The 25,537-nt window shown below is 35.9% G+C and overlaps 1 protein-coding gene across 18 annotated transcripts in view; it reads right to left on the bottom strand.

Annotated features, from left to right (window-relative positions):
- The window catches only part of SEMA3A (semaphorin 3A), a 541,127-nt gene that overhangs the window by 217,655 nt on the left and 297,935 nt on the right, over window positions 1-25,537 (bottom strand). For 16 of the 18 annotated variants that reach the window (XM_063708664.1, XM_055392175.2, XM_063708667.1 and 13 more), the window contains one exon: window positions 24,042-24,235. In XM_063708664.1, coding sequence (XP_063564734.1) covers window positions 24,042-24,153 — 112 coding nt within the window. In that variant the 5' untranslated portion in view covers window positions 24,154-24,235. Of the gene's footprint in view, window positions 1-24,041; window positions 24,236-24,716; window positions 25,285-25,537 lie in introns of those variants that run through there. The other 2 variants (XM_019031818.4, XM_063708660.1) reach the window with 2 other exon arrangements.

Raw genomic sequence — 25,537 nt, 5'->3', positions numbered from 1 at the left:
AAAACTTAAGAGTGGTGTTTAAGAATGTAAACACATTTTTTAAGCATTTAATCCAACTTTTGGACCCGACAGGGAGCAATTCCTGACATTCCCTATTCAATCACATTTCCAAGCCACTCTGACAATGTTAGTTTGTGAAGTGGAAGCAATGACTTTGACAAAAGTAAATACTTCCAACAATTCAGTCTAGTCATCTTTCCTAATAGAATGCGCGAAAGTTTAGGGTGTGCAACATGCAATTTCAGTAGTGAAGATAACTGACTATGGAAACTGGAAGAATGTCACCATCTAAGCCTTCTTCCACTGTTGCATAACAATGTCTAGCCCCGAGCCATAAAATTAGACTACTTTAGTGGTGCTGTCAAGTTGCTTGGCAGTATTTTTGGAATAGTGTTCTATTATTAGTAACACCTAGGGAAAATGTTGAGAAAATGCCTTCAAAAAGGACATGATGAAGCATGTTCATTCAAATAAAGCTCATGCATCTACATGAATCACTTAAGTAAAAATAGTTGAAAGAATAAACCCATAATCCAGTGGAATGCCTTTAGAACTGTTACATCAGAAGACAGAATGAGAAAAAGATACAGCATTTACTGTATGTAGCTGGTATGGCTCATGAAGTTTATTTTGATTTATCAAATATCAGAAGGCACATTATAATAAACCAACATAAACATAGGTTACTTGTATTTGGTTTACCTCAGTAGGCCATGCATTCATTCTCCTATGTGTTTATAAAATAAAGTTATCACCTCTGTTCTTTACCTACAGCCTCTGTCCATTATTGTTAAACAAGGTAAAACACTCTGTTTTCCTGGGCTAAAAGAGACTACATATGCTTGAGCACAACTTCAATAATAAATGAAACTTAATGAAATTATGGGAACATGTTATTCAGTAATAATGATAAATTATTTTTTATAGGTTTTGTTCCATGCGTATGTATTATGCTCACTTTTTATAAAGTATATTGAGAAAAAAACCCTAGTAATTTTTATCCAACAATTAAATATCCTCTACAAAAGTATAAATAATTTTGTAAGTTGGAGTTGTTTCCTCTCTAAAATGAATGAGAGATGTAAGAAGAAACAGAAGTATTAACTGATTTAATTTTAAGGAAAGTTTCTCTTCCTGAATTCCACCTCACAACATCTTTTGTTTTCTCTGGATTCCACTCTTCTGATTTGATTTACTTCCACCCCTTTAAATGTCATGATAAACTTCTGGATATAACATTGTATTAAACAATTGTTAACTGCAACTACCGGAATATCTTGTCATCTTGCTCTTTCAACTCTCTCCTAATGTATACATCTTGGCTTAGTCACTCTTCATCAATCCTTTCAGAAGACAAAGAGAATAATAGAAAGTCACACACAACAATTACTATGTAATTCATCAAATGTAGCCACACTGAATGAAATTATTTATTCAACTGAATGGTTAATACAATGCAGGGAAAAAGCAAACAAATTATCTTTTCCTCTCCAAACATAGCTTGTGTATTTACCTAATTGCCCACACCATTATCTCAACTGTTGAGTTATCTTACTTATCTTGTTCCTTCGATCCACAGCTCTTATCTAATTCCTTTGTAAATAAGGCCTCTTTTGCTTTTTTATAACACTTATTGTCTATTCAGCACTTTGATCACTTGACCTGATACTTCATATTGTGAGTCATTCTTACATTTTCTATCAATGTATAATATTCACTGAGCCTTTACCATGCCAAGCCCTTTGCTGAGTGCTCCCTGTGTCTCATCCATACACATTTTTAACAGGCACTGTCCAAGTCTCATGTAATCTACACAACAATCCAAAAGAGGTAGGTCTTTTATTATTATCCCTATCTTACAAATAAATATTAAGTTTTAGTGGGTTATATTGTCCAAGGTCACACAGAAAATTAGTGTCAGACTTGAGCTCAAATCTCTCTGATTCCTAAAACCAAGCCGTTAATTACTATACTGATTACAACTAAACTGTAGTTCTTAGTGCCTTGCTAATGTACCCAAATATATAAATTAAATATAATAATTATTGCAATTTTATAAATTATTTAATTATGTCCATTGGAAACTAAGTGACAGAGGGAACAGACAATTACTGACTACCTCTTTTGTGACGTCCTTTGTTTGCTCATGGAAGTTACTTGCCCATGGTTATTCAATTAGTCCCTGAACTTATCTGATACAATTTTCTTACAAATGTCTTGGCAAACTAAAATACTGAACATTTAATCAGATGCTGGTGACACTTTCTCTCTTGCTTTTCATTCATTCTACTTCCTTCAGCTAGAATGTTCTCCATTCTTTCCCACTCCTCCATGCCTGCCAAACGGTTCTTTGATTCCTACTTCAAATATTTCTTTTCACATAAAGACTTTCCTGACTTCTTGACCCACTGTGATATAAAATTTTCTCAACACTCACAGTTCTTTATTGGTATATATCACACATTTTCCCCATAAAGTGTGTTTTGACATACTTGCCTACCTTTCCCATTGAACATAAGCTCTTTGGTGCAGAGCATATCATACTTACCTATACATATCCCATAATTAATATTGCACTACCTTGACTATTAGTACTTATTAGAAGAACGATCAAAGATTATACAGAGTCTCTGATCACTGACATACTTGGATTTTCAAAATTGGCTTCCATTGTCTTATTATCTGCCACTCCATTCCGTATGAGGTTAAATTAATTTGTTGTTTCTCAGATACACAGCATACATTAATGCCTCAAGTCTCCAAACAGTGTGCTTCTACTAGAAAGCCATTCTCCATTTTTTTCTTGCAAAACTTTTCTCATCTATATAGGTTCAGTTTAATGTTCTCTACCTGTAAAACATATTTTCCTCATACTCAATAGCATATCATAGAATAATTAACAAGTCATTGTCACCTCTGAACTTTACAGCATTTGTTTTACATCTGAATGATAGACCAATTTGCTTTGTCATTGTGTGGTGTATTTTCTCCAGCACTATGTTGTGAGGTCTTGAGAACAGAGGCTAATCCTATGTGTCTTTCTACTCCTAGTAATTATTACAATGATTGCTGCACAATCATACTTAAAACATCTCTGTTCATTTGAAATTGATTTAAAAGTTTTAAAAGAACATTTTCTAGATGAGAAAGATAACAATAAGTATAGAAGCAAGAGTGTAATATTATGAAGACAAACATCAAGAGTAATCAGAGTTACCCCGGACCCCTATACCAAATTGTAACAACAACAACATACAAACACTCACATATTTGAGTTTTCTCTCTTCTGGCAACGTTCATATCTAGTATGTTTAGTCAATGCATCTCTGCTTAACTGTTCTTTTTTTTTTTTTTTTTTTTTTTGAGACTGAATTTCGCTCTTGTTGTGGCGCAATCTCGGCTTACCACAACCTCCACCTCCCGGGTTCAAGCGATACTCCTGCCTCAGCCTCCCTAGTAGCTGGGATTACAGGCATGTGCCACCATGCCCGGCTGATTTTGTATTTTTAGTAGAGACGGGGTTTCTCCATATTGGTCAGGCTGGTCTCTAACTCCCGACCTCAGGTGATCCGCCCACCTCGGCCTCCCAAAGTCCTGGGATTACAGGCATGAGCCACCGTGCCCGGCCTGCTTAGCTGTTCTATTCCTGGTCATTCTCTTTCACCTTCCTTCCCTCTACCATTGCTGCATGAAATGAACTCCAAATGGCAATTGGCATTTATCTAGTAGACCATAGAATTAATTCTATTTTTGAAAATTTTGTATTTTTTAAAAAATTAACCTGACGAGGCTGGGTGTGGAGGCTCATGCCAGTAATCCCAGCACTTTGGGAGGCCGAGGCAGGTGGATCAACTGAGGTCAGAAGTTTGAGACCAACCTGGCCAACATGGTGAAACTCCATCTCTACTAAAAATACAAAAATTAGCTGGGTGCGGTGGCACATGCCAATAATCCCAGCTACTTGGGAGGCTGAGGCAGGAGAATCACTTGAACCCGGGAGGCTGAAGTTGCAGTGAGCCGAGATTGTGCCACTGCACTCCAGCCTGGGCAACAGAGCGAGACGTCATCTCAAAAAATAAAAAATAAAAATAAAAATAAAGAAAAATAAATTAACCTGATGATACACTAAATCCTAAGTAATCCAAGCTATATTGAAGATTGAAGGTCTGTCTGCACAAAGACTGTCTTTTATTTTTGTCCCAGTTTCTTACAGGTCCTGGCTTACTAAATGAAGGATGCATGTTGATTCAAGATGTGGAGGCTATTTCCTTTTTTGAAATATTGTCAGTTTTATTTAGATATTCATTATAATGATTCACTTATTGGTTCCCTTAAGTAAATACATTAAAATAAGCAAAATTTTATTTCTAGTTTTTATAAAAAAATTGGGAGTACAATACACTTGATTTCAGTCTAACAAAATATGAACTTATGCTTTTTCTTCCATTGAAAAGTTGGTAAGGTTATGGTTACATATCTGCCTGTGATTTCTTTCTTTTGCCCCCTTTTCTTTCCCTCCTCAAATTTTGTATATGTGTGTATGTTGTCTAGTAACAGTACTTTGAATTTGCGTTGTTTTAATATCTGGGTTTACATATAGCATATGATAAAAATATTTTATCATTTATTTTTATTATATCTATTTCCTTTTCAAGGAGATTTGATTCAGGTTTACATGGTCAAAATTTATATAATGTTACAAATATATATATATATATATATAACACACATATACATGAGTAGAAAGACTATATAACAGGAAAAAATTGATATCATGCTAAAAGACAAAGAAGGGGATTTTTTTAAAAAATAAAAGTTAACTGTAGTAAGTCTAAAATGCTACTCTTGGCAAAAGTAGTTTTTCAGAGACAGACTGACGTAATTATGTCTAACTACAGCTACTTACATTTTAACAATTACTTAAGGAAAAAAATTTGCCTTTGAATATTGTATCCTAAAAATAATGTAACAGCACAAAGGCTGACGTTGTAGAACTGTAATTTACATTTATTGGACTTTACTAAGAAAACACTAGTAGTTTTACAAATTCATCACTGATTATTTTTACATTTAAGTTGCTATTTTTAAAAAGTTGTTCTTTGTGATGTGGTTATAATTTATAATCACAGACAGTCTCAGTTTTTAAGCTAAAACTATACCTCTCCTTCACATATCATTTACATATACTGATTGCTTCCACATGTCTGGCATAAGGTAAAATAGTTTATGAGCATTGTAGTACAGCTAAAGCCACAATGAAATAAAATTCTTCTTGGTCTAGAGTACCTCAGAAACTTAGTCAGGTTGGTGCATAAGTGTTTCCAAAAGAATTCTGTCTTCCAGAAAAACTCTATAAAATCTGACTGTGGTTAGTGTCACCTCCTTTTCTAATGACGTCTAGATTTCTCAGTCTGGCTTCCAAGTGTCTTCTGTTAGACAAAAGCCCCTTTAAGTTGCTCTCAACATGTTCTTCATTCTATTTACTAGATTCAGACTGCAGGTTTATTTTCTTGAGTGACTGAATATCCTCTTTCCTGCAAATGGGTTATTTGCGATCACAGGTGGTTCACGGAATTAGTCAGCTAGACTCAGACTTTATATCTACGAGGTTTCATTCAGACTCAGAGACATATTAAATAGAAATATTGTGTTAATCCCTATGTGGATTCAATACTCCTTAAGTTGTCATGAAGGATGTTGTGTCTTCATGGACCAAGTCATAACAAAATAATATTCAAGGCAACCATTACGCCATTTTAGAGGATATGTTGTAAGTACAGAAGCAAATAAAACTAGTCATTTCCTGGTTATTTTTACTGAATATTAAATGACTGACTTTAGTTCATGTTGAGAACATAAATTGGAACTTACAGTCTGAGATGCAGCCAATCCTTTCCTGAAGAAACAGGTGCTTCCTTGCTCAGCCTGTCTCGGTAAGTATTCAGATCCAGAAGAACTAATAATCAGGTCTCCTTTCATCCTTATCATTAACTTCATGTACACACTCATGTGATTCCAATGAAATTACACTTAAAACAATTACACAAATTACCTTGAATTTATGCTTAACACACTTAAAACTGTGTTAAGCAACAGGTCTACAGTTAAGACATTTAGCTTCACCTAAATGTAGGTGAAAGACTGAAAAACCTAAAGTTAGATTCATTTTTTTCATCAGTTGTTTACTTGAAACATTACCGTTTTACAAAGCCTCCTCATATCTTCATTGACTAGCAGATATTGACAAATTTCATGTTTTAAGACATTCATGCTATTACAATACATTTCTTTGAAAGACACACACTACACATAAAATAGTTGTCATTTAGTTTTCATTATTACTTTTAATATAATCTCCAAAGCAAGTAACAGCTAGAGAATACACACAAGTAAACCACTACGAGGGAGCAAAGCACTGTAATCCAAAACCTAGGCATTACTAATCTGCCTCAAGGAATTAATAGTTATTGAATATCTTCTATGTATCAAGAACTGGTTGGGCACTTTACACCTGTATTTACATTGTCTCTATAACAGCTTCTGAGTGGTAGCTATTCTACCCATATTAAGGAAGAGGAAACTGAAGCTGAAAAATAAAATACCATGCTGCAGTCCTCACACCTAGAAAGCGTCAGAGCCTATTCAGTGTTTTTGTCACTAGAATGTTCCTCTTGTCCTTGTGAAATTTTTTTTTCAGTAGCTATGAGTAGATATGTATGAAAACTCCATTAATTTTCAACAGGCCAACAAGTAGGTACTTGGATACTATAAGCAGAGTACGACCTATCATTCAATAATAAGTAATAACAATGTATATTATCAAATATATTTTTAATTTGAATATATGAAATTTTAAATTGAATATATGAAAAAATACTTTCTGACGCCTCTGAAATTACTTAGCAAGGCAGATCAGTGTCTGCTTTGCCCACTCGTGCTTCATCAGACCTAAATGAATTTTCAATAGGCCAACAAGTAGGTACTTGGATACTGTGAGCAGAGTATGACCTATCATTCAATAATAAGTAATAATAATGCATATTATCAAATATATTTTTAAATTTAATACATGCTATCATTTTGCACATTCCAAGAAGGTAAAATTTTACCTTTTTGGAAATATAAAAACGCAATAACTCTGGCACAATAGAGACATTCAGCCATGATCTCCTTCTATAAAGAACACTAAATGGTATAAAATATATGGTATGATATGAACAAAAGAGCATTCATTTCTGTGAAAGTGTCCATAGTGTGTGTTATGTGTGATACAGCTCAGTATTATAGACTGAGATTTGTATGAAAGAAATAAGTTACTATACCATTACTAATTTCACTTCCTTACATGGAATCTGCTTAAAATAGACTAAACAGATACTCTCAGTATCAATGTGCTGATGTTTATATAGTTGTGAACAGAAGTATTGTCACAGAGGAGATAGTTTTTCCCTACTTGACAGCTAAAGAGAAAGGCCAATCAGATAAGTATTAATTTAGGTCTGATGAACCACAAATGGGCAAAGCAGACATTGATCTGCCTTGCTAAGTAATTTCACAGGCGTCAGAACGTTTTTTTAAAAAAATCATTTAGTCTCATTTTGTTATGTTAGATCTTAAATAGTTGTCTGGAAGAAGGGCTTAAATGACAGAAAAGATGTCTGTATATTAGAATGTGCAAAGGAAACCGTAATCCTGTACTGACTAGGCACCTTGGGAAGTAAAAGAAGTCTGAGACTCTATTGAACACGGGGATCATGTGGTGAAAGTAAGAAACTCTGTAGCTCTGGGCCAGTGCGGGAGAGCCTAGCTTGAGATTGATCTGCTAAAAACAAAAGGTTTCATTTTTGAGGGTTGGAAAGTTTTCCCATATCCCAAAACGAGAATTAACAGGATTTTGTTTTTGAAAGGATAGCCTTATTTGAGATTTATTTGGAGAAGTCAAAAGATATAGACTGAAGTACTACCAGGTAAAAAGGTGGGGGTGTGGGTAGGGGGAGAAACCCTTTTTTTTTTTTTTGCAATATATTTCAAACCTGGAAAGATAGAAGGCAATTATATTGGGGGAATCTGTGTGCTGATCAGACCCTGCACCCAGCATAACTTTCACTCTGGAGCTTGAAGAAACAGCATAGAAACATTACGTGCATGCCTTTAGAGGCAAGACAAGTACTAAGGTCCAGAGCCAATATAATGAGGAGGCTTAGTGGAAGGGTGGCAGAAAGGAGACTCTTGGTAACTTTTTAAAGTACCAGTGCCCAGAAGAGAGCAGAGAACTTGGTTAGACAGCAACATTGAACAATGGAACGTGCCCTGGGAAGGTCAACCACAAATGACAGATCACAGCCAATCATGAACTGCTTAAGACCTGACACAAAGCAAAGGGAGAGACTGTCTCTCAAGACCTGTGTCCAAATCCTTTATTCTTGTGCTCTAATAACTGGTGTTTTAATTTCAGTAATTCCCAATTAAATGTAAAAAAATTAGAAAAATAACGGTATATGACTTTTCTTGTACTTGAGTATTGTGGATATACACAACACACACATACTAAATATAAACCCATGAATTTATGTATTTCTTTATCTATATACAATTCTTCAAAGTACAAGGAATTATACCATTTTGAACAAAATTCCAGAAGTGACTTTTTTCTGTGTTGCCGGGTACCATGAACCTACAACGTTGTCTAATATATATTATCAAATATTCCCAGACTTGTTGTGAAGACTTTATTCACAACTTGCTGTTGAATTAAAGAAATAATAAGGGGCTGGGTGTGGTGACTCATGCGTGTAATCCCAGCACTTTGGGAGGCCAAGGTGGGCAGATCATCTGAGGTCAGGAGTTCGAGACCAGCCTGGACGGCATGGTGAAACACTGTCTCTACTAAAAAAATAAAAAAAATAAAAAATTAGCCAGGCATGGTGATACATGCCCATAATCCCAGCTACTCAGGAGTCTGAGGCAAGAGAATCACTTAAACCTGGGAGGTGGAGGTTACAGTGAGCAGAGATCACGCCATTGCACTCCAGCCTGGGTGAAAAGAGAGAAACCCTGGCAGGAAAAAAAAAAAAAAAAAGGAAAGAAATAATGAGTTAATTTGAAAAACATGAAGAAACCATCATTATAAATCATTTTATGTTATAGTTTTAAAAACTGATAATAAAAGTGTTTTCTACATCAGATAACCAAAATCAACGTTCTTTTCTTTTTTCCTTTGGTAAGAAAAAACCCTGCTTCTGTATTTTGTAGATAAATTCCAAAAAAGAAATAGAGAAGCCCAACTGACTGACCACTCTAGAAGGTCCTCACAAGTATGTGTCACTTGTCCCTCCTGATCTCACTGTCAGTCAAATATAGACAACCACGTATCAACTCTACTCTATGAAGTTCCTAGCCTGCTATGCTGCAGCTCTAAGTCATATAAATTATTCTAAATATATTGCTGTTTTCCTAAAAAGAAAATCAAATCCAAAGAAATAGTTTCTGATACAGTAGTTACCACTCTTCTCTACTTTTACCTTCTCATATTTGTCCTATCATTCAAGGCCCACCTTCTTTGTGTCCTATTTTTAAAAGCCACCCTAAAATCTTTAGGTAGATGTGATATCACCTTTCTCAAAAATTCTACAATATTCACTTTATTTATCCAAGAATCTATTCATAAAGAAATCTGACAGATGAGTTATGTGGCTTTATGTGTCTATTTTATACATAGAACGCAAGTAAGAAATAGTTAATAATGGTGCTTTTGTAAATAAAGTTTGCAGAACTTATGAAAATGTACTTTCATTTAAGCTAGTTCTTAAGGGATAATAACAGCAGAACAGCATTTATTCTCTTGAAATTCAAATTTGAAGGTTAAAACAAAACAAAATTTCTGACCCATATTATGAAGATTCATAAGCACTTTGACAGCTTGATTTGACCTCAGGTGTAAACAACTTTGTTTTAGCTATGCCCAAATACATTTCTAAGAGTTTGGATTACACAATCATTTTTCAATACCACTTAATAACTATGATTTGTACATAATAACAGTGCTGCTAGTAGTTGTCCCATTGTCCTTTCCTGGCAATATTTCTACCATGTCACAATAACTACATATTTAAAAAAAAAAGAATTTTCCAACGAACATTGTAAGTTCATTTTATTCTAAATACCAGTCTATAGATCTATATATAAGTGGCCTAAGGAAATTAGCCTACTATCCTCTCCCACCCTCTCAATCAGTATCTTAAACAAAGAATTCAACATATATTTTTCATGTTCACACTTTAGCAAAAATTCCCATGGTATTTCCTATCACATCTACTCTCTTGAGTAAGTCTGAGGATGGAAGTGGATCATACTCTGAGGCTGTGGAACTCAAGGGCAAGGGAAGAAAAAGGATGACTTGGAGATGTAGCTTAGGGAGCAATGAGCAAGTGTTGCTCTTGACAAGTGTAGGAGGGGAAGCAAGCAAGGCTCTGAACTGCTAAATCTCAGCAAGCTGTCAGAGAGCCAAGTCTGGATTCTCCTAAAAGTATGGACAATGAAAAAGAACCAATTGAAATTACTCAAGGATTACACTTACAACTTCATTTGATCTGAACTGATTTGATCTTCACAAACATTCAGATACAATAAGACTGATAATGGGATACTTTCACTTATCTTTAGCTACTACTTGGTTTTAGAGTAGAAACCTCACTTTTCTGGCTGTATATACTGTGACCTGATAAGAGGACAAGGAAAATCTGGGTTTTTGTCCAAAGGAATGCAATAATTCCTCAGCCTGGTTCCTGATTCCTAGAGCCTTCCAACATATTTATTGTATGTTTCCTATCTCTTAGCTGCAGACTAACAAATATGACCTGGATATTTTCTGATTCAGTTCTGGAATAGGCGTGGTTCAGAAGGAGATACTGTTTATGGAGATAGTATTACTCTCACAATCCTTTGTGCACTCTTAAATGCCTTGACTGATATCTTCCTGCCCTAGCACCTAACACTAAACTCACTTTCTCTACTATATATTATAATGCACAATTCATTTATAATGAATTGATTTATTGTAAATTTTCATTCTTATTATTTCCAAAAATAATTTTGTTTTATTAACAGGCATATTATTTGTTAATTTTTAAAAGGTGTGCCAAATAAAGCACAAAATCATTCAACAATGAATAATTCTGTGCTAGCCATTGAGAATATAAAGATGAAAAATACTACATACCCAGCCTTAAGAAACTCAGAATCTGGCACAAGATGATTCACATAAGCAGTTTCACAGACTAAATGAGTCAACTGACATATTCAATAGAATGAAACTTCATTTGGCTTGCTGATGAAGACTCCAGTGGGTCATGTTATATTTTATCTAAAGACATGTTTATGATTGCTGCAACGCTTTAAGTTACTCTAAGTTTTGGTCAACACAGTTTCCCACGCCACATTTCTCCAAGCAAGGGAAACCTAGAAATGCAGGTTTAATGACTCATTCAGGAGATGACAAGATTCCTTAAAATGTGTGGTTCCTTTAAATTTTACCCTAAGCTTGTAAAAACTACCAAGACCAAACTATTCTTCATATTTATCAACAGAATTTTATTTTTGCTTATCTTCATTCTCCAATTCAAGTATAAATTGTATATTTTCTTATCCTGGGTTTGACAGACTCCAGCTTTGTTACTGTTTGGAAATAGTGTGTGGATTGCCTATTTATACTGATGTTTATGTCTTGGCAGTAGTGGGAGATAGTAGCTGGGGACATTCATACTTATTTGTGTCAGATAGAATTTATTGATTCTTCTATATGTTTAATTAAGGTAACAATGTTAAAGAACCTACAGATTAAAAGGAGTCAGTCTTTTAAAAATATACCAAATGCCATTTTCTTAACATTATTTTACCTTTTCAACTACCTACTCTCCAACTATAAATGGTTGTAATAATGTGCCACAGGCAGGCTACTTCATTCTTGGTAAGCACACATCATATAATATGTGATATTTAATATATACAGGCACATGAATGTCTGCTTCCATCATTCTAATTGTTTAGTACCATTGTTTCATTCACTATTTTGTTTTACATTTTACAGATTAATTTCACATATCAATCCTTATTTAAGTTGAAATGTATGTATTTGCTTTTTACTTAGAAATATTTAGTTTTTCAGGATCAAAATGTACCAATAAATGCATGCAAAGAGCACATCAATATCTTTAGCAAATTTCATTTTAAGTAATTCTTCTGTTTTGTGAATGTTAAATTTCATGACTATTATGCCAATTTTTCCAAACTTGGTCTGCACACCTTATTCTGTGCATATTTACCCTAGTAGCCTGCCCATTTCCAAATTAATGGAAGAGCTGTCACAAATTGCTAGTGCCACCTATTAGTGGAAGCATAGAACTGCAAATCATGATAATTCCTTTATATAGTGCATCAGAAATCATGAGGGGTAAAAGTCATCCCAAGAATCACACTTGTTCTTTTTTTTTTTTTTTTTTTTTTTTTTTTTTTTTTTTTTTTTTTTTTTTTTTTTTTTTTTCCAGTCCAGTAGTTCTTACTTTATTGCACATCAGGATCACCTTTTATTTTTTTTTTTATTTTTTTTTTATTTATTTATTTATTTATTTTTTTATTATACTTTAAGTTTTAGGGTACATGTGCTCATTGTGCAGGTTAGTTACATATGTATACATGTGCCATGCTGTTGCGCTGCACCCACTAACTCGTCATCTAGCATTAGGTATATCTCCCAATGCTATCCCTCCCCCCTCCCCCCACCCCACAACAGTCCCCAGAGTGTGATATTCCCCTTCCTGTGTCCATGTGTTCTCATTGTTCAATTCCCACCTATGAGTGAGAATATGCGGTGTTTGGTTTTTTGTTCTTGCGATAGTTTACTGAGAATGATGGTTTCCAATTTCATCCATGTCCCTACAAAGGACATGAACTCATCATTTTTTATGGCTGCATAGTATTCCATGGTGTATATGTGCCACATTTTCTTAATCCAGTCTATCACTGTTGGACATTTGGGTTGGTTCCAAGTCTTTGCTATTGTGAATAATGCCGCAATAAACATACGTGTGCATGTGTCTTTATAGCAGCATGATTTATAGTCCTTTGGGTATATACCCAGTAATGGGATGGCTGGGTCAAATGGTATTTCTAGTTCTAGATCCCTGAGGAATCGCCACACTGACTTCCACAATGGTTGAACTAGTTTACAGTCCCACCAACAGTGTAAAAGTGTTCCTATTTCTCCACATCCTCTCCAGCACCTGTTGTTTCCTGACTTTTTAATGATTGCCATTCTAACTGGTGTGAGATGATATCTCATAGTGGTTTTGATTTGCATTTCTCTGATGGCCAGTGATGATGAGCATTTTTTCATGTGTTTTTTGGCTGCATAAATGTCTTCTTTTGAGAAGTGTCTGTTCATATCCTTCGCCCACTTTTTGATGGGGTTGTTTGTTTTTTTCTTGTAAATTTGTTTGAGTTCATTGTAGATTCTGGATATTAGACCTTTGTCAGATGAGTAGGTTGCGAAAATTTTCTCCCATGTTGTAGGTTGCCTGTTCACTCTGATGGTAGTTTCTTTTGCTGTGCAGAAGCTCTTTAGTTTAATTAGATCCCATTTGTCAATTTTGTCTTTTGTTGCCATTGCTTTTGGTGTTTTGGACATGAAGTCCTTGCCCACGCCTATGTCCTGAATGGTAATGCCTAGGTTTTCTTCTAGGGTTTTTATGGTTTTAGGTCTAACGTTTAAATCTTTAATCCATCTTGAATTGATTTTTGTATAAGGTGTAAGGAAGGGATCCAGTTTCAGCTTTCTACATATGGCTAGCCAGTTTTCCCAGCACCATTTATTAAATAGGGAATCCTTTCCCCATTGCTTGTTTTTCTCAGGTTTGTCAAAGATCAGATAGTTGTAGGTATGCGGCGTTATTTCTGAGGGCTCTGTTCTGTTCCATTGATCTATATCTCTGTTTTGGTACCAGTACCATGCTGTTTTGGTTACTGTAGCCTTGTAGTATAGTTTGAAGTCAGGTAGTGTGATGCCTCCAGCTTTGTTCTTTTGGCTTAGGATTGACTTGGCAATGCGGGCTCTTTTTTGGTTCCATATGAACTTTAAAGTAGTTTTTTCCAATTCTGTGAAGAAAGTCATTGGTAGCTTGATGGGGATGGCATTGAATCTGTAAATGACCTTGGGCAGTATGGCCATTTTCACGATATTGATTCTTCCTACCCATGAGCATGGAATGTTCTTCCATTTGTTTGTGTCCTCTTTTATTTCCTTGAGCAGTGGTTTGTAGTTCTCCTTGAAGAGGTCCTTCACATCCCTTGTAAGTTGGATTCCTAGGTATTTTATTCTCTTTGAAGCAATTGTGAATGGGAGTTCACTCATGATTTGGCTCTCTGTTTGTCTGTTGTTGGTGTATAAGAATGCTTGTGATTTTTGTACATTGATTTTGTATCCTGAGACTTTGCTGAAGTTGCTTATCAGCTTAAGGAGATTTTGGGCTGAGACAATGGGGTTTTCTAGATAAACAATCATGTCGTCTGCAAACAGGGACAATTTGACTTCCTCTTTTCCTAATTGAATACCCTTTATTTCCTTCTCCTGCCTGATTGCCCTGGCCAGAACTTCCAACACTATGTCGAATAGGAGCGGTGAGAGAGGGCATCCCTGTCTTGTGCCCGTTTTCAAAGGGAATGCTTCCAGTTTTTGCCCATTCAGTATGATATTGGCTGTGGGTTTCTCATAGATAGCAGGAGCCAAGATGGCCGAATAGGGCAGGAGCCAAGATGGCCGAATAGGAACAGCTCCGGTCTACAGCTCCCAGCGTGAGCGACGCAGAAGACGGGTGATCTCTGCATTTCCATCTGAGGTACCGGGTTCATCTCACTAGGGAGTGCCAGACAGTGGGCGCAGGCCAGTGGGTGCGCGCACCGTGCGCGAGCCGAAGCAGGGCGAGGCATTGCCTCACCTGGGAAGCGCAAGGGGTCAGGGAGTTCCCTTTCCGAGTCAAAGAAAGGGGTGACGGACGCACCTGGAAAATCGGGTCACTCCCACCCGAATATTGCGCTTTTCAGACCGGCTTAAAAAACGGTGCACCACGAGACTATATCCCACACCTGACTTGGAGGGTCCTACGCCCACGGAATCTCGCTGATTGCTAGCGCAGCAGTCTGAGATCAAACTGCAAGGCGGCAGCGAGGCTGGGGGAGGGGCGCCCGCCATTGCCCAGGCTTGATTAGGTAAACAAAGCAGCCGGGAAGCTCGAACTGGGTGGAGCCCACCACAGCGCAAGGAGGCTTGCCGGCCTCTGTAGGCTCCACCTCTGGGGGCAGGGCACAGACAAACAAAAAGACAGCAGTAACCTCTGCAGACTTAAATGTCCCTGTCTGACAGCTTTGAAGAGAGCAGTGGTTCTCCCAGCACGCAGCTGGAGATCTGAGAACGGGCAGACTGCCTCCTCAAGTGGGTCCCTGACCCCTGACCCCTGAGCAGCCTAACTGGGGGGCACCCCCCAGCAGGGGCACACTGACACCTCCCACGGCAGGGTATTCCAACAGACCTGCAGCTGAGGGTCCTGTCTGTTAGAAGGAAAACTAACAAACAGAAAGGACATCCACACCGAAAACCCATCTGTACATCACCATCATCAAAGACCAAAAGTAGATAAAACCACAAAGATGGGGAAAAAACAGAACAGAAAAACTGGAAACTCTAAAACGCAGAGCACCTCTCCTCCTCCAAAGGAACGCAGTTCCTCACCAGCAACGGAACAAAGCTGGATGGAGAATGATTGTGACGAGCTGAGAGAAGAAGGCTTCAGACGATCAAATTACTCCGAGCTACGGGAGGACATTCAAACCAAAGGCAAAGAAGTTGAAAACTTTGAAAAAAGTTTAGACGAATGTATAACTAGAATAACCAATACAGAGAAGTGCTTAAAGGAGCTGATGGAGCTGAAAACCAAGGCTCGAGAACTACGTGAAGAATGCAGAAGCCTCAGGAGCCGATGCGATCAACTGGAAGAAAGGGTATCAGCAATGGAAGATGAAATGAATGAAATGAAGCGAGAAGGGAAGTCTAGAGAAAAAAGAATAAAAACAAATGAGCAAAGCCTCCAAGAAATATGGGACTATGTGAAAAGACCAAATCTACGTCTGATTGGTGTACCTGAAAGTGATGCGGAGAATGGAACCAAGTTGGAAAACACTCTGCAGGATATTATCCAGGAGAACTTCCCCAATCTAGCAAGGCTGGCCAACATTCAGATTCAGGAAATACAGAGAACGCCACAAAGATACTCCTCGAGAAGAGCAACTCCAAGACACATAATTGTCAGATTCACCAAAGTTGAAATGAAGGAAAAAATGTTAAGGGCAGCCAGAGAGAAAGGTCAGGTTACCCTCAAAGGGAAGCTCATCAGACTAACAGCGGATTTCTCGGCAGAAACTCTACAAGCCAGAAGAGAGTGGGGGCCAATATTCAACATTCTTAAAGAAAAGAATTTTCAACCCAGAATTTCATATCCAGCCAAACTAAGCTTCATAAGTGAAGGAGGAATAAAATACTTTACAGACAAGCAAATGCTGAGAGATTTTGTCACCACCAGGCCTGCCCTAAAAGAGCTCCTGAAGGAAGTGCTAAACATGGAAAGGAACAACCGGTACCAGCCGCTGCAAAATCATGCCAAAATCTAAAGACCATCGAGACTAGGAAGAAACTGCATCAACTAATGAGCAAAATCACCAGCTAACATCATAATGACAGGATCAAATTCACACATAACAATATTGACTTTAAATGTAAATGGACTAAATTCTCCAATTAAAAGACACAGACTGGCAAGTTGGATAAAGAGTCAAGACCCATCAGTGTGCTGTATTCAGGAAACCCATCTCACGTGCAGAGACACACATAGGCTCAAAATAAAAGGATGGAGGAAGATCTACCAAGCAAATGGAAAACAAAAAAAGGCAGGGGTTGCAATCCTAGTCTCTGATAAAACAGACTTTAAACCAACAAAGATCAAAAGAGACAAAGAAGGCCATTACATAATGGTAAAGGGATCAATTCAACAAGAGGAGCTAACTATCCTAAATATATATGCACCCAATACAGGAGCACCCAGATTCATAAAGCAAGTCCTGAGTGACCTACAAAGAGACTTAGACTCCCACACATTAATAATGGGAGACTTTAACACCCCACTGTCAACATTAGACAGATCAACGAGACAGAAAGTCAACAAGGATACCCAGGAATTGAACTCAGCTCTGCACCAAGCGGACCTAATAGACATCTACAGAACTCTCCACCCCAAATCAACAGAATATACATTTTTTTCAGCACCACACCACACCTATTCCAAAATTGACCACATAGTTGGAAATAAAGCTCTCCTCAGCAAATGTAAAAGAACAGAAATTATAACAAACTATCTCTCAGACCACAGTGCAATCAATCTAGAACTCAGGATTAAAAATCTCACTCAAAGCCGCTCAACTACATGGAAACTGAACAACCTGCTCCTGAATGACTACTGGGTACATAACGAAATGAAGGCAGAAATAAAGATGTTCTTTGAAACCAACGAGAACACAGACACAACATACCAGAATCTCTGGGATGCATTCAAAGCAGTGTGTAGAGGGAAATTTATAGCACTAAATGCCCACAAGAGAAAGCAGGAAAGATCCAAAATTGACACCCTAACATCACAATTAAAAGAACTAGAAAAGCAAGAGCAAACACACTCAAAAGCTAGCAGAAGGCAAGAAATAACTAAAATCAGAGCAGAACTGAAGGAAATAGAGACACAAAAAACCCTTCAAAAAATCAATGAATCCAGAAGCTGGTTTTTTGAAAGGATCAACAAAATTGATAGACCGCTAGCAAGACTAATAAAGAAAAAAAGAGAGAAGAATCAAATAGACACAATAAAAAATGATAAAGGGGATATCACCACCGATCCCACAGAAATACAAACTACCATCAGAGAATACTACAAACACCTCTACGCAAATAAACTAGAAAATCTAGAAGAAATGGATACATTCCTCGACACATACACTCTCCCAAGACTAAACCAGGAAGAAGTTGAATCTCTGAATAGACCAATAACAGGAGCTGAAATTGTGGCAATAATCAATAGTTTACCAACCAAAAAGAGTCCAGGACCAGATGGATTCACAGCCGAATTCTACCAGAGGTTCAAGGAGGAACTGGTCCCATTGCTTCTGAAACTATTCCAATCAATAGAAAAAGAGGGAATCCTCCCTAACTCATTTTATGAGGCCAGCATCATTCTGATACCAAAGCCGGGCAGAGACACAACCAAAAAAGAGAATTTTAGACCAATATCCTTGATGAACATTGATGCAAAAATCCTCAATAAAATACTGGCAAACCGAATCCAGCAGCACATCAAAAAGCTTATCCACCATGATCAAGTGGGCTTCATCCCTGGGATGCAAGGCTGGTTCAATATACGCAAATCAATAAATGTAATCCAGCATATAAACAGAGCCAAAGACAAAAACCACATGATTATCTCAATAGATGCAGAAAAAGCCTTTGACAAAATTCAACAACCCTTCATGCTAAAAACTCTCAATAAATTAGGTATTGATGGGACGTATTTCAAAATAATAAGAGCTATCTATGAGAAACACTTGTTCTAATGTATGTTTACAACTGTTGGTCTTTTTAAAATAAACCTTCACTACATGTGCAAAACTTATTTCAATACTGTCATGAGTTTTGGAGATTTTACCTCTATAACTTTGTAGTAATGAATTATTTATCACATATTACTTTTTCATAAAGGTTTGACAAGAGCAACGTCTTAGTTGATTAATATGTAACTCTGTAATATCATGACTTTGTAAATAGAAGTTGTTGGATAATGATCAATTCAAAATTTATATCACTATTAGTCATTTTGGAAGATTTTGTAAAAATCAGATTAAACATTATTCAAAATAATCCTGACTTTAGATTTTGAAATTCTTCAAAAGTTGTGAAGGTGTGGTATTTTGACTTTTGGAGCTATGATACAAAGGTGTGTCACTGGAGTTAAAATGAGAAAAATTGGGATAATTTAAAATACACAACTTCTTACAGGCAACTTAAAATTCATGATAACTTTAAAATGCAAGTTTCTTAAAATGCAAACCTGAAAACACGATAGAAAATTTAATGCCCTATACAATTATGTATTCACATTAAGCATAATAGCCTCCATAACAACAATTTAACATTAATTTTTATTACTAGGAACATATGCAATCATATTAATTAACTCTAATTAAACATATTCCTGAAAGATCCATGAAATACATTAAATCTTTACTATAGAATTTAAGTATAATTGACCCCAAATTATAATATATGATTTATATAATAATTAAAATCAGAAAATAAAGGAAAATTAGATATCACAGATCAATATATCTGTTTAGTTTGCTAATATTTTAGTAAACTATGTATTTCATGTCACTGACAATAGTAGAACTCTAGAAATCATTCACATGAGGAGAAAAAAACCCTAAAAAGTTAGAATTGGGAAAATTATCTATTCAGTATTCATATTTATTTGTTAGTGACTGAATATCATTATTAAAGCTGGTGAGTTAGAGGCTTACATGAATTTGTTTTGCAGTCTCAGTTATTTTCTTGATTGCTAAAGTCTACACTGTATAAATTCTTTCAAAGGTCCATCTGGTTGGCAGCTTTAAGCAGAGAATCCACAAATTGGAGATTTTTTCAAGCCCTCATCTGATCTGACCAGCATTGAATCACAAGATGTGTGACTGAGTGTTTTATTTTATGTTCATTTTACATTATTTTGCCAAGGTATACTTGTTGAATAGATGAATAAAAAGTTCTAGTTTTCAGTGTGTTTAAATTCAAGATTTCAGCATCAAAACATGATTTATAAGGTTAATAGAATTTGAGAAGGAAAGGTCATCCAAAGTCCTGGTGACAAATATACAGTGAGTATTTGAGAAAAGTCATTGCAAATAATTGATAACTTCTTTGCTCTATGCATGTGTGTATGTATGTGTGTGAGTGTGTGGGTGTGTCTTCCCCCCACAACTCCCACATATGTTTCCTAAAAACATTCCATTTTAGCTGTGAGCAGATTTTTAGGGTAAGACTAGCCCTATCTTATACTATTATGTGAATGTTCAAGACATCCACGAAAACTTTTCATGGGACACAAAAGACAACACCCACTCTATTATTTATATATATATATATGTATATATATACACACACATATATATATAATTTAAAATATCAATGTCATTTTAAACCAACAATTTATGAAGAATTGTATTCTGATTCAGAACTTGTAGATTGCTGAGGTTATTTTCACAATTATAAAATGAAGTTATTTTCTGAATTATAAAATTATAAAATGAAGTTATATTTCCTATGTATTGAAATATATGTATATGTATACCTATGTGTACACATAAATGTATTGGTATATATAGACACACACACACACACACACACACACACACACAAATACTGCTCTGGTGAAAGTAAAGAAAATCTTAAAGGAAAGACAAAAAGTTTAATTAGAAAATCATTCATATTAATTAATTTTTGAACTAATTGTAATTTATTGAACAAAAGGTAAAGAACTTTTGCAAATTTTACCTCAGAAATTTTAACTAATTAAAATGATCTTCTCTTGTCACACATATACATATGAGAATTTTTATTTAATTGATAACCTCATTCTTATAATAACACCTTGACTCTGAAAAAAAAAAACAACTTTGGAAAATAGAAAAAAGAAAGCTTTCAGAATGCCTACCACTTTTTAAAGTGCTATTTACTAAGTCCTTCCTATGAAGTTAAGGTTAAAATCATTGATTTAACCTTTGGATTCACAGGATCACCATCACATTGAGACTTGCATGTGTCTTTGATTTCTACCAAAACTGAAGCACATAGTGTCCTGGAATAGCCCCTTACATTGGATGATGGAACATTTGTCATTTGTTTAAAACCCAAACCCTAATTATTTTCTTGTGATTCATGCAGGTTTTTCTGAAGACTTCATTGTATCACATATCCCAAATGGAAGATTATATGATTTTCCTGTATTTCATGAGAAAAGTGAAATTTGACTAGTTTTGTAGAAGAAATAAACATTTATGCATAGACCACTTTTTAAAAGAAGGATTTTACCATTTAGCTATATTACATATATTTAAAGAAGACAAAAGTATTTCTGAGTAAATGTTTCTTAAGGATAATTTCTATGTAACTGCTGAGATTTACAGAGTTCTCACATTTTCTTCCCCCATAAGGATTCTAAATCAAATTGGTTCAGAGGAAAAGCCAGCATACCCCATTTTTCTAATATTATCACTTCTCCAGATGGTCGTGAACACATCTATTCAATTCCTTTTTCCTAGAAAGTAAAGAGGTATCTTATTAGATATGTACACCCGCTACAAAGGCCACTTTCCTGTTTTTACTTCTTTTTAACATATCAAGTCTCTTTCATCTCCTACCAGGCAAAAATGATAAGTAGAAAGTAAGCACAGTGATTGCCTGAAACTTCATCTTGGCAACCTGAGCAATGAGAGACTTAATGGTGGATCTTTGAAAACAAGTGACCATGGGAAATTAAGGTTGGCAGGGATTTAACTCTTCATGAATCATGCTGGAATATTTTTAAGGGCAATGCAGTGGATGTTTTAACTGTGTTTGACATCTAATTAAGGAGAAACAAGAAGTAGCTTTAAAAAAATCTCTATTGTACTTTAGAAACAAAGTACTGGCAATTGGCTACCACATACTTGCTTTGGCCAAACAAACGTACATGTAGAGACAAAAAGGTAATGACAGATTAATAAAATAACAGAAAAAAATTTCCTCAGGCCATTCCTTTTATTCTTCTTCCTGTTGTTAATTTCACAGTTTATTTTACCAAATTATTAAGCTCTAGGTGTATCAATGGAATTGTTATGTAGCTGTAAAGCAGTTTTTTACTTAAAGGAAAGCAGAATAATTCTAATGGATGCCACCACTAAAACAAGGCTTATAAAGACAATATCAAATATATACACCTTGCTAATATATACTGCTTGCTTCATCAGATAGGTTTAAGGCATATCTGTACAACAAAGGATATTCAAATTAAATGTGATCTTTTTAATGTACTGAAAGAACAAGTGCCTCCTCTATCATGGAGAGTAACCTATTATCATGGAAATAAAATTATTGCAAAATAAAAAAGTTTAATTCCCTATTTTTATTTTATTTTAAAATGAATTTCGCACTTAGATATATTCAAACCTAGCAGATTTTTAAAATATATTTCATGATTTTAAACTTGTTAAACTAAAAGTATTACAAATAGCCAGTCACATCTTTGAGAACTAAAGTTGCATGTAAAACTTATAGGGAATAGGGAACATAAACTTGGACAAAGTGGACCATCAACTTAGACTTATTTGATGTCACCTTGTCAAGGAGTGAAAACAGAAAGCAAAACTGATAAAAACACAGACACCATAATATCATATACTATGGAAATAATTTAAAGACAGTTACTAAATTAATTAAATAATGCTATATGATTTTTAAAAACTTACATAAGTACAATTGCACTTCTGTTTGTTGATGTTTAAGTCTCTATTCCCAACTTGATACTCAGGAAAACATTACACCAAAAAGTAAATAGATATTCTAATTCAATGCATTTTATTTAACGAGCAGTAAGTCCAAAGAAACACATTACTAGGTGTTTAATTTTCTAATTCAAAGTGTGAAAATTACATCTCTCTTCTGATTTGAGATCCTCATTCACACTAGGGCATTCAGAAAAAGATGTTCCCCATCATATGAGAATTAAAGAATATGTTTTGTGGCATAAGAGCAAGGTACAGTAGACAGACATCTCTACAAATACATTCAATAATTTTTATTTTAACTTATAGGCTAAAAAATAAGCTTAATTAGAGCTTCTCACTGCTCCACCCCCAATTTTAGAAATCCGAGAATCATAAGAAATCAACACCTAGGGAGTAAAACTACTTGAGTTAAAGCAGTTTAATCTTCAACTCCATTTTAATAATACCTGAGGTATAGAAAGATTTACTGCCACTAAATGTATGTATATCATTTTGGGATCTACTTCAGCATTACTTTACACATCATCTATCTATAAGACCTATCTAAGCAAATGTAGAACAAACATAAAAAATCCTCAATAAAAATAAGCACATACATTAAATTGTAACCAAATAAAGCACTGGTGATAAAGCTCTTTTTTGTCTCTTAAATGTATACTTTTCAAAAGAGAAGTTTACACAACTACCTATGCAAGTAGACAGTAATTTGTCTGCAGTTCTCACTGAAGTACATATAGAATTAAATAACATAATATTTCAAAGACTTTAGCTTTACACAATTAGCCAAATACAGTCTTTTGTACAATCATAAGGCACTGTGGAAAAACTAGTCTGCTCCATCCAGTTTATGTTCTCTTGGCAAACCATGATCTACTGCTTATGTTAAGCATCTGATTGTCAGATTTGAACAAACTGAATATTCATGATGACGATTAACCATTTCATGTCTAAAACTAAGAAAATGCAATTCATCATAGTAATTATAGGTAAGGCATGCACATCTACAAAGAGACCATTTTTGCATTTCTATTTTTAAGAAAATATTTTAATAGAATTAAAGTCGGAAAAATTAACACGCATAAGATCGGATAATAAGATATACAGATCAGCGTGTACCAGGCATACAGCTCTTTTCAGCAAATGTGATTAAATGTTCTTTGTTTGCATTTAAATTGTCATATATCAAACAGAAGACATGCTTTTTACAAAAAGCGTTTAAAGCATCTCAGAAAGATACACATAATCACGTCGGTTTACCAGGTTAAACTAAAGGTTTGATTATTTGGGGTTGGGAGGGAGTTCAAGGAATTAAGGGGGGGGCGGTTATTACAAAGCTAACCAAATAAAAGAAAAATAAGATTTACCTTTGTAGGATAATTTCAGCCTTGGCACATTGTTCTTCCCATTCTGATAGTTTGCTCTTGCTGTAAGTAATACTCCCCAGAAAAGACAGACAATCCTAGTTAACCAGCCCATGCTGCAGACGCTGTAGGTCCCTTTGCTGCTTTAGTCTTCCTTCCTGTATTGTGCGGCCAGAGAAGTTCAAACAATCTGGAAACTGGAGGTAACAGGTGATTTAGGTCAGTTTCATTCATAAATGCAGACAATCAAGACCTCATGGCAACACTAACACCTCTTCTTCTGTAACAGTCACTGAAGCACAGAAACTTCAAACCCTCCAAAAAGAAAAAAAAAAAAAAAAAAAAAATTCCGAGCCAGGCACCGGATAATGAGGCACAACTGTTGTGTGGAAAGAAAAAAAAAAAAATTAACAAGGTCTGCTGCAGTGGTGCTTAAGAAGCAGTTCCTTTTATCTAAGCTCCTCTGATAGCCGGTGGCAGTCTCTAATCCTGCTCCCTGCTTCATTCGGCTCCGGGGAAGCAGAATGAAAGGGAAACAGAGAGAGAGAGAGAGAGAGAGAGAGAGAGAGAGAGAGAGAGAGAGAGAGAGAGAGAAACCGTGAGCAGCGCGGACTTTTCCTGTACGCATGTAGGGGGAGATGACACAAGATCCCACAGACAGGTTTCCCCAACACTCACTAGACTGGCTGACAATGGGAGAACAGGCGAGCTCAACCCACTCCCCTTCCCTCCTGTCACACAACACATGCAAAAAACATCTCGTAGAGATTAGAGCCGGGAGCAGAACCCTCCGGCGTGCCTGTGAAAGGCATGTAGCTATAAATTTACTTCCCAAGGCAAGCGTTGTTTTATAGCCATTTTTGGGTGCAATTTTGATTTTAAAAATCTGAATTCTGCTACCTACAAAATTTACAATTCATGCTCATTATACAATCCTGCTGAACTTGTGCACTGTATGTGTGTGTGTGTGTGTGTCTATATATCCTCATCAATACAACTTTAACCACTGAAGGTTTTAAAGCCTTGTTAGAGATCATTCCCTCCTCCCAACAAACCCCCTGGGCTCAACCACCCCCTTCCTCTGTCCCACTGCAATTTCAGGGAAGAAATTCCTACTAAAGCCCATTCCAACAGTCAGTTCAAGACAAATATAGGTCCTTTGAGAATTATAAATTACAACGGGGGATTCTCAAAAGGATACTCAGAATTTAAAAACGTCTATGGTTTTCCAGCTTCTGGAATGCTCTGGCTAACATTTTCAATGCATCACATCTCATTAATTAAAGACACTTCCCTAGTTTTGGTTTAAAGGGCAGCGGAAGATGACAAAGTTCACAAAAGTCCCTGCTGAGTGTCAAGGAGTAACATGAAAAGAATATCTCTGTGTCTTCATGACCTGCTGAAGGGTTACTAAATTTTCTGTGGGACGTATAGGCATGTATTCAGGCAGTCATATGAACACCATTAGTTCCTTCTGAAACAAGTAGTTGGCTGTGGCC

This window comes from Gorilla gorilla, chromosome 6 (genome assembly GCF_029281585.2).
Source record: "Gorilla gorilla gorilla isolate KB3781 chromosome 6, NHGRI_mGorGor1-v2.1_pri, whole genome shotgun sequence".
Lineage (NCBI taxonomy): Eukaryota > Metazoa > Chordata > Mammalia > Primates > Hominidae > Gorilla > Gorilla gorilla.
This window is presented reverse-complemented; position numbering and strand designations above follow the sequence as displayed.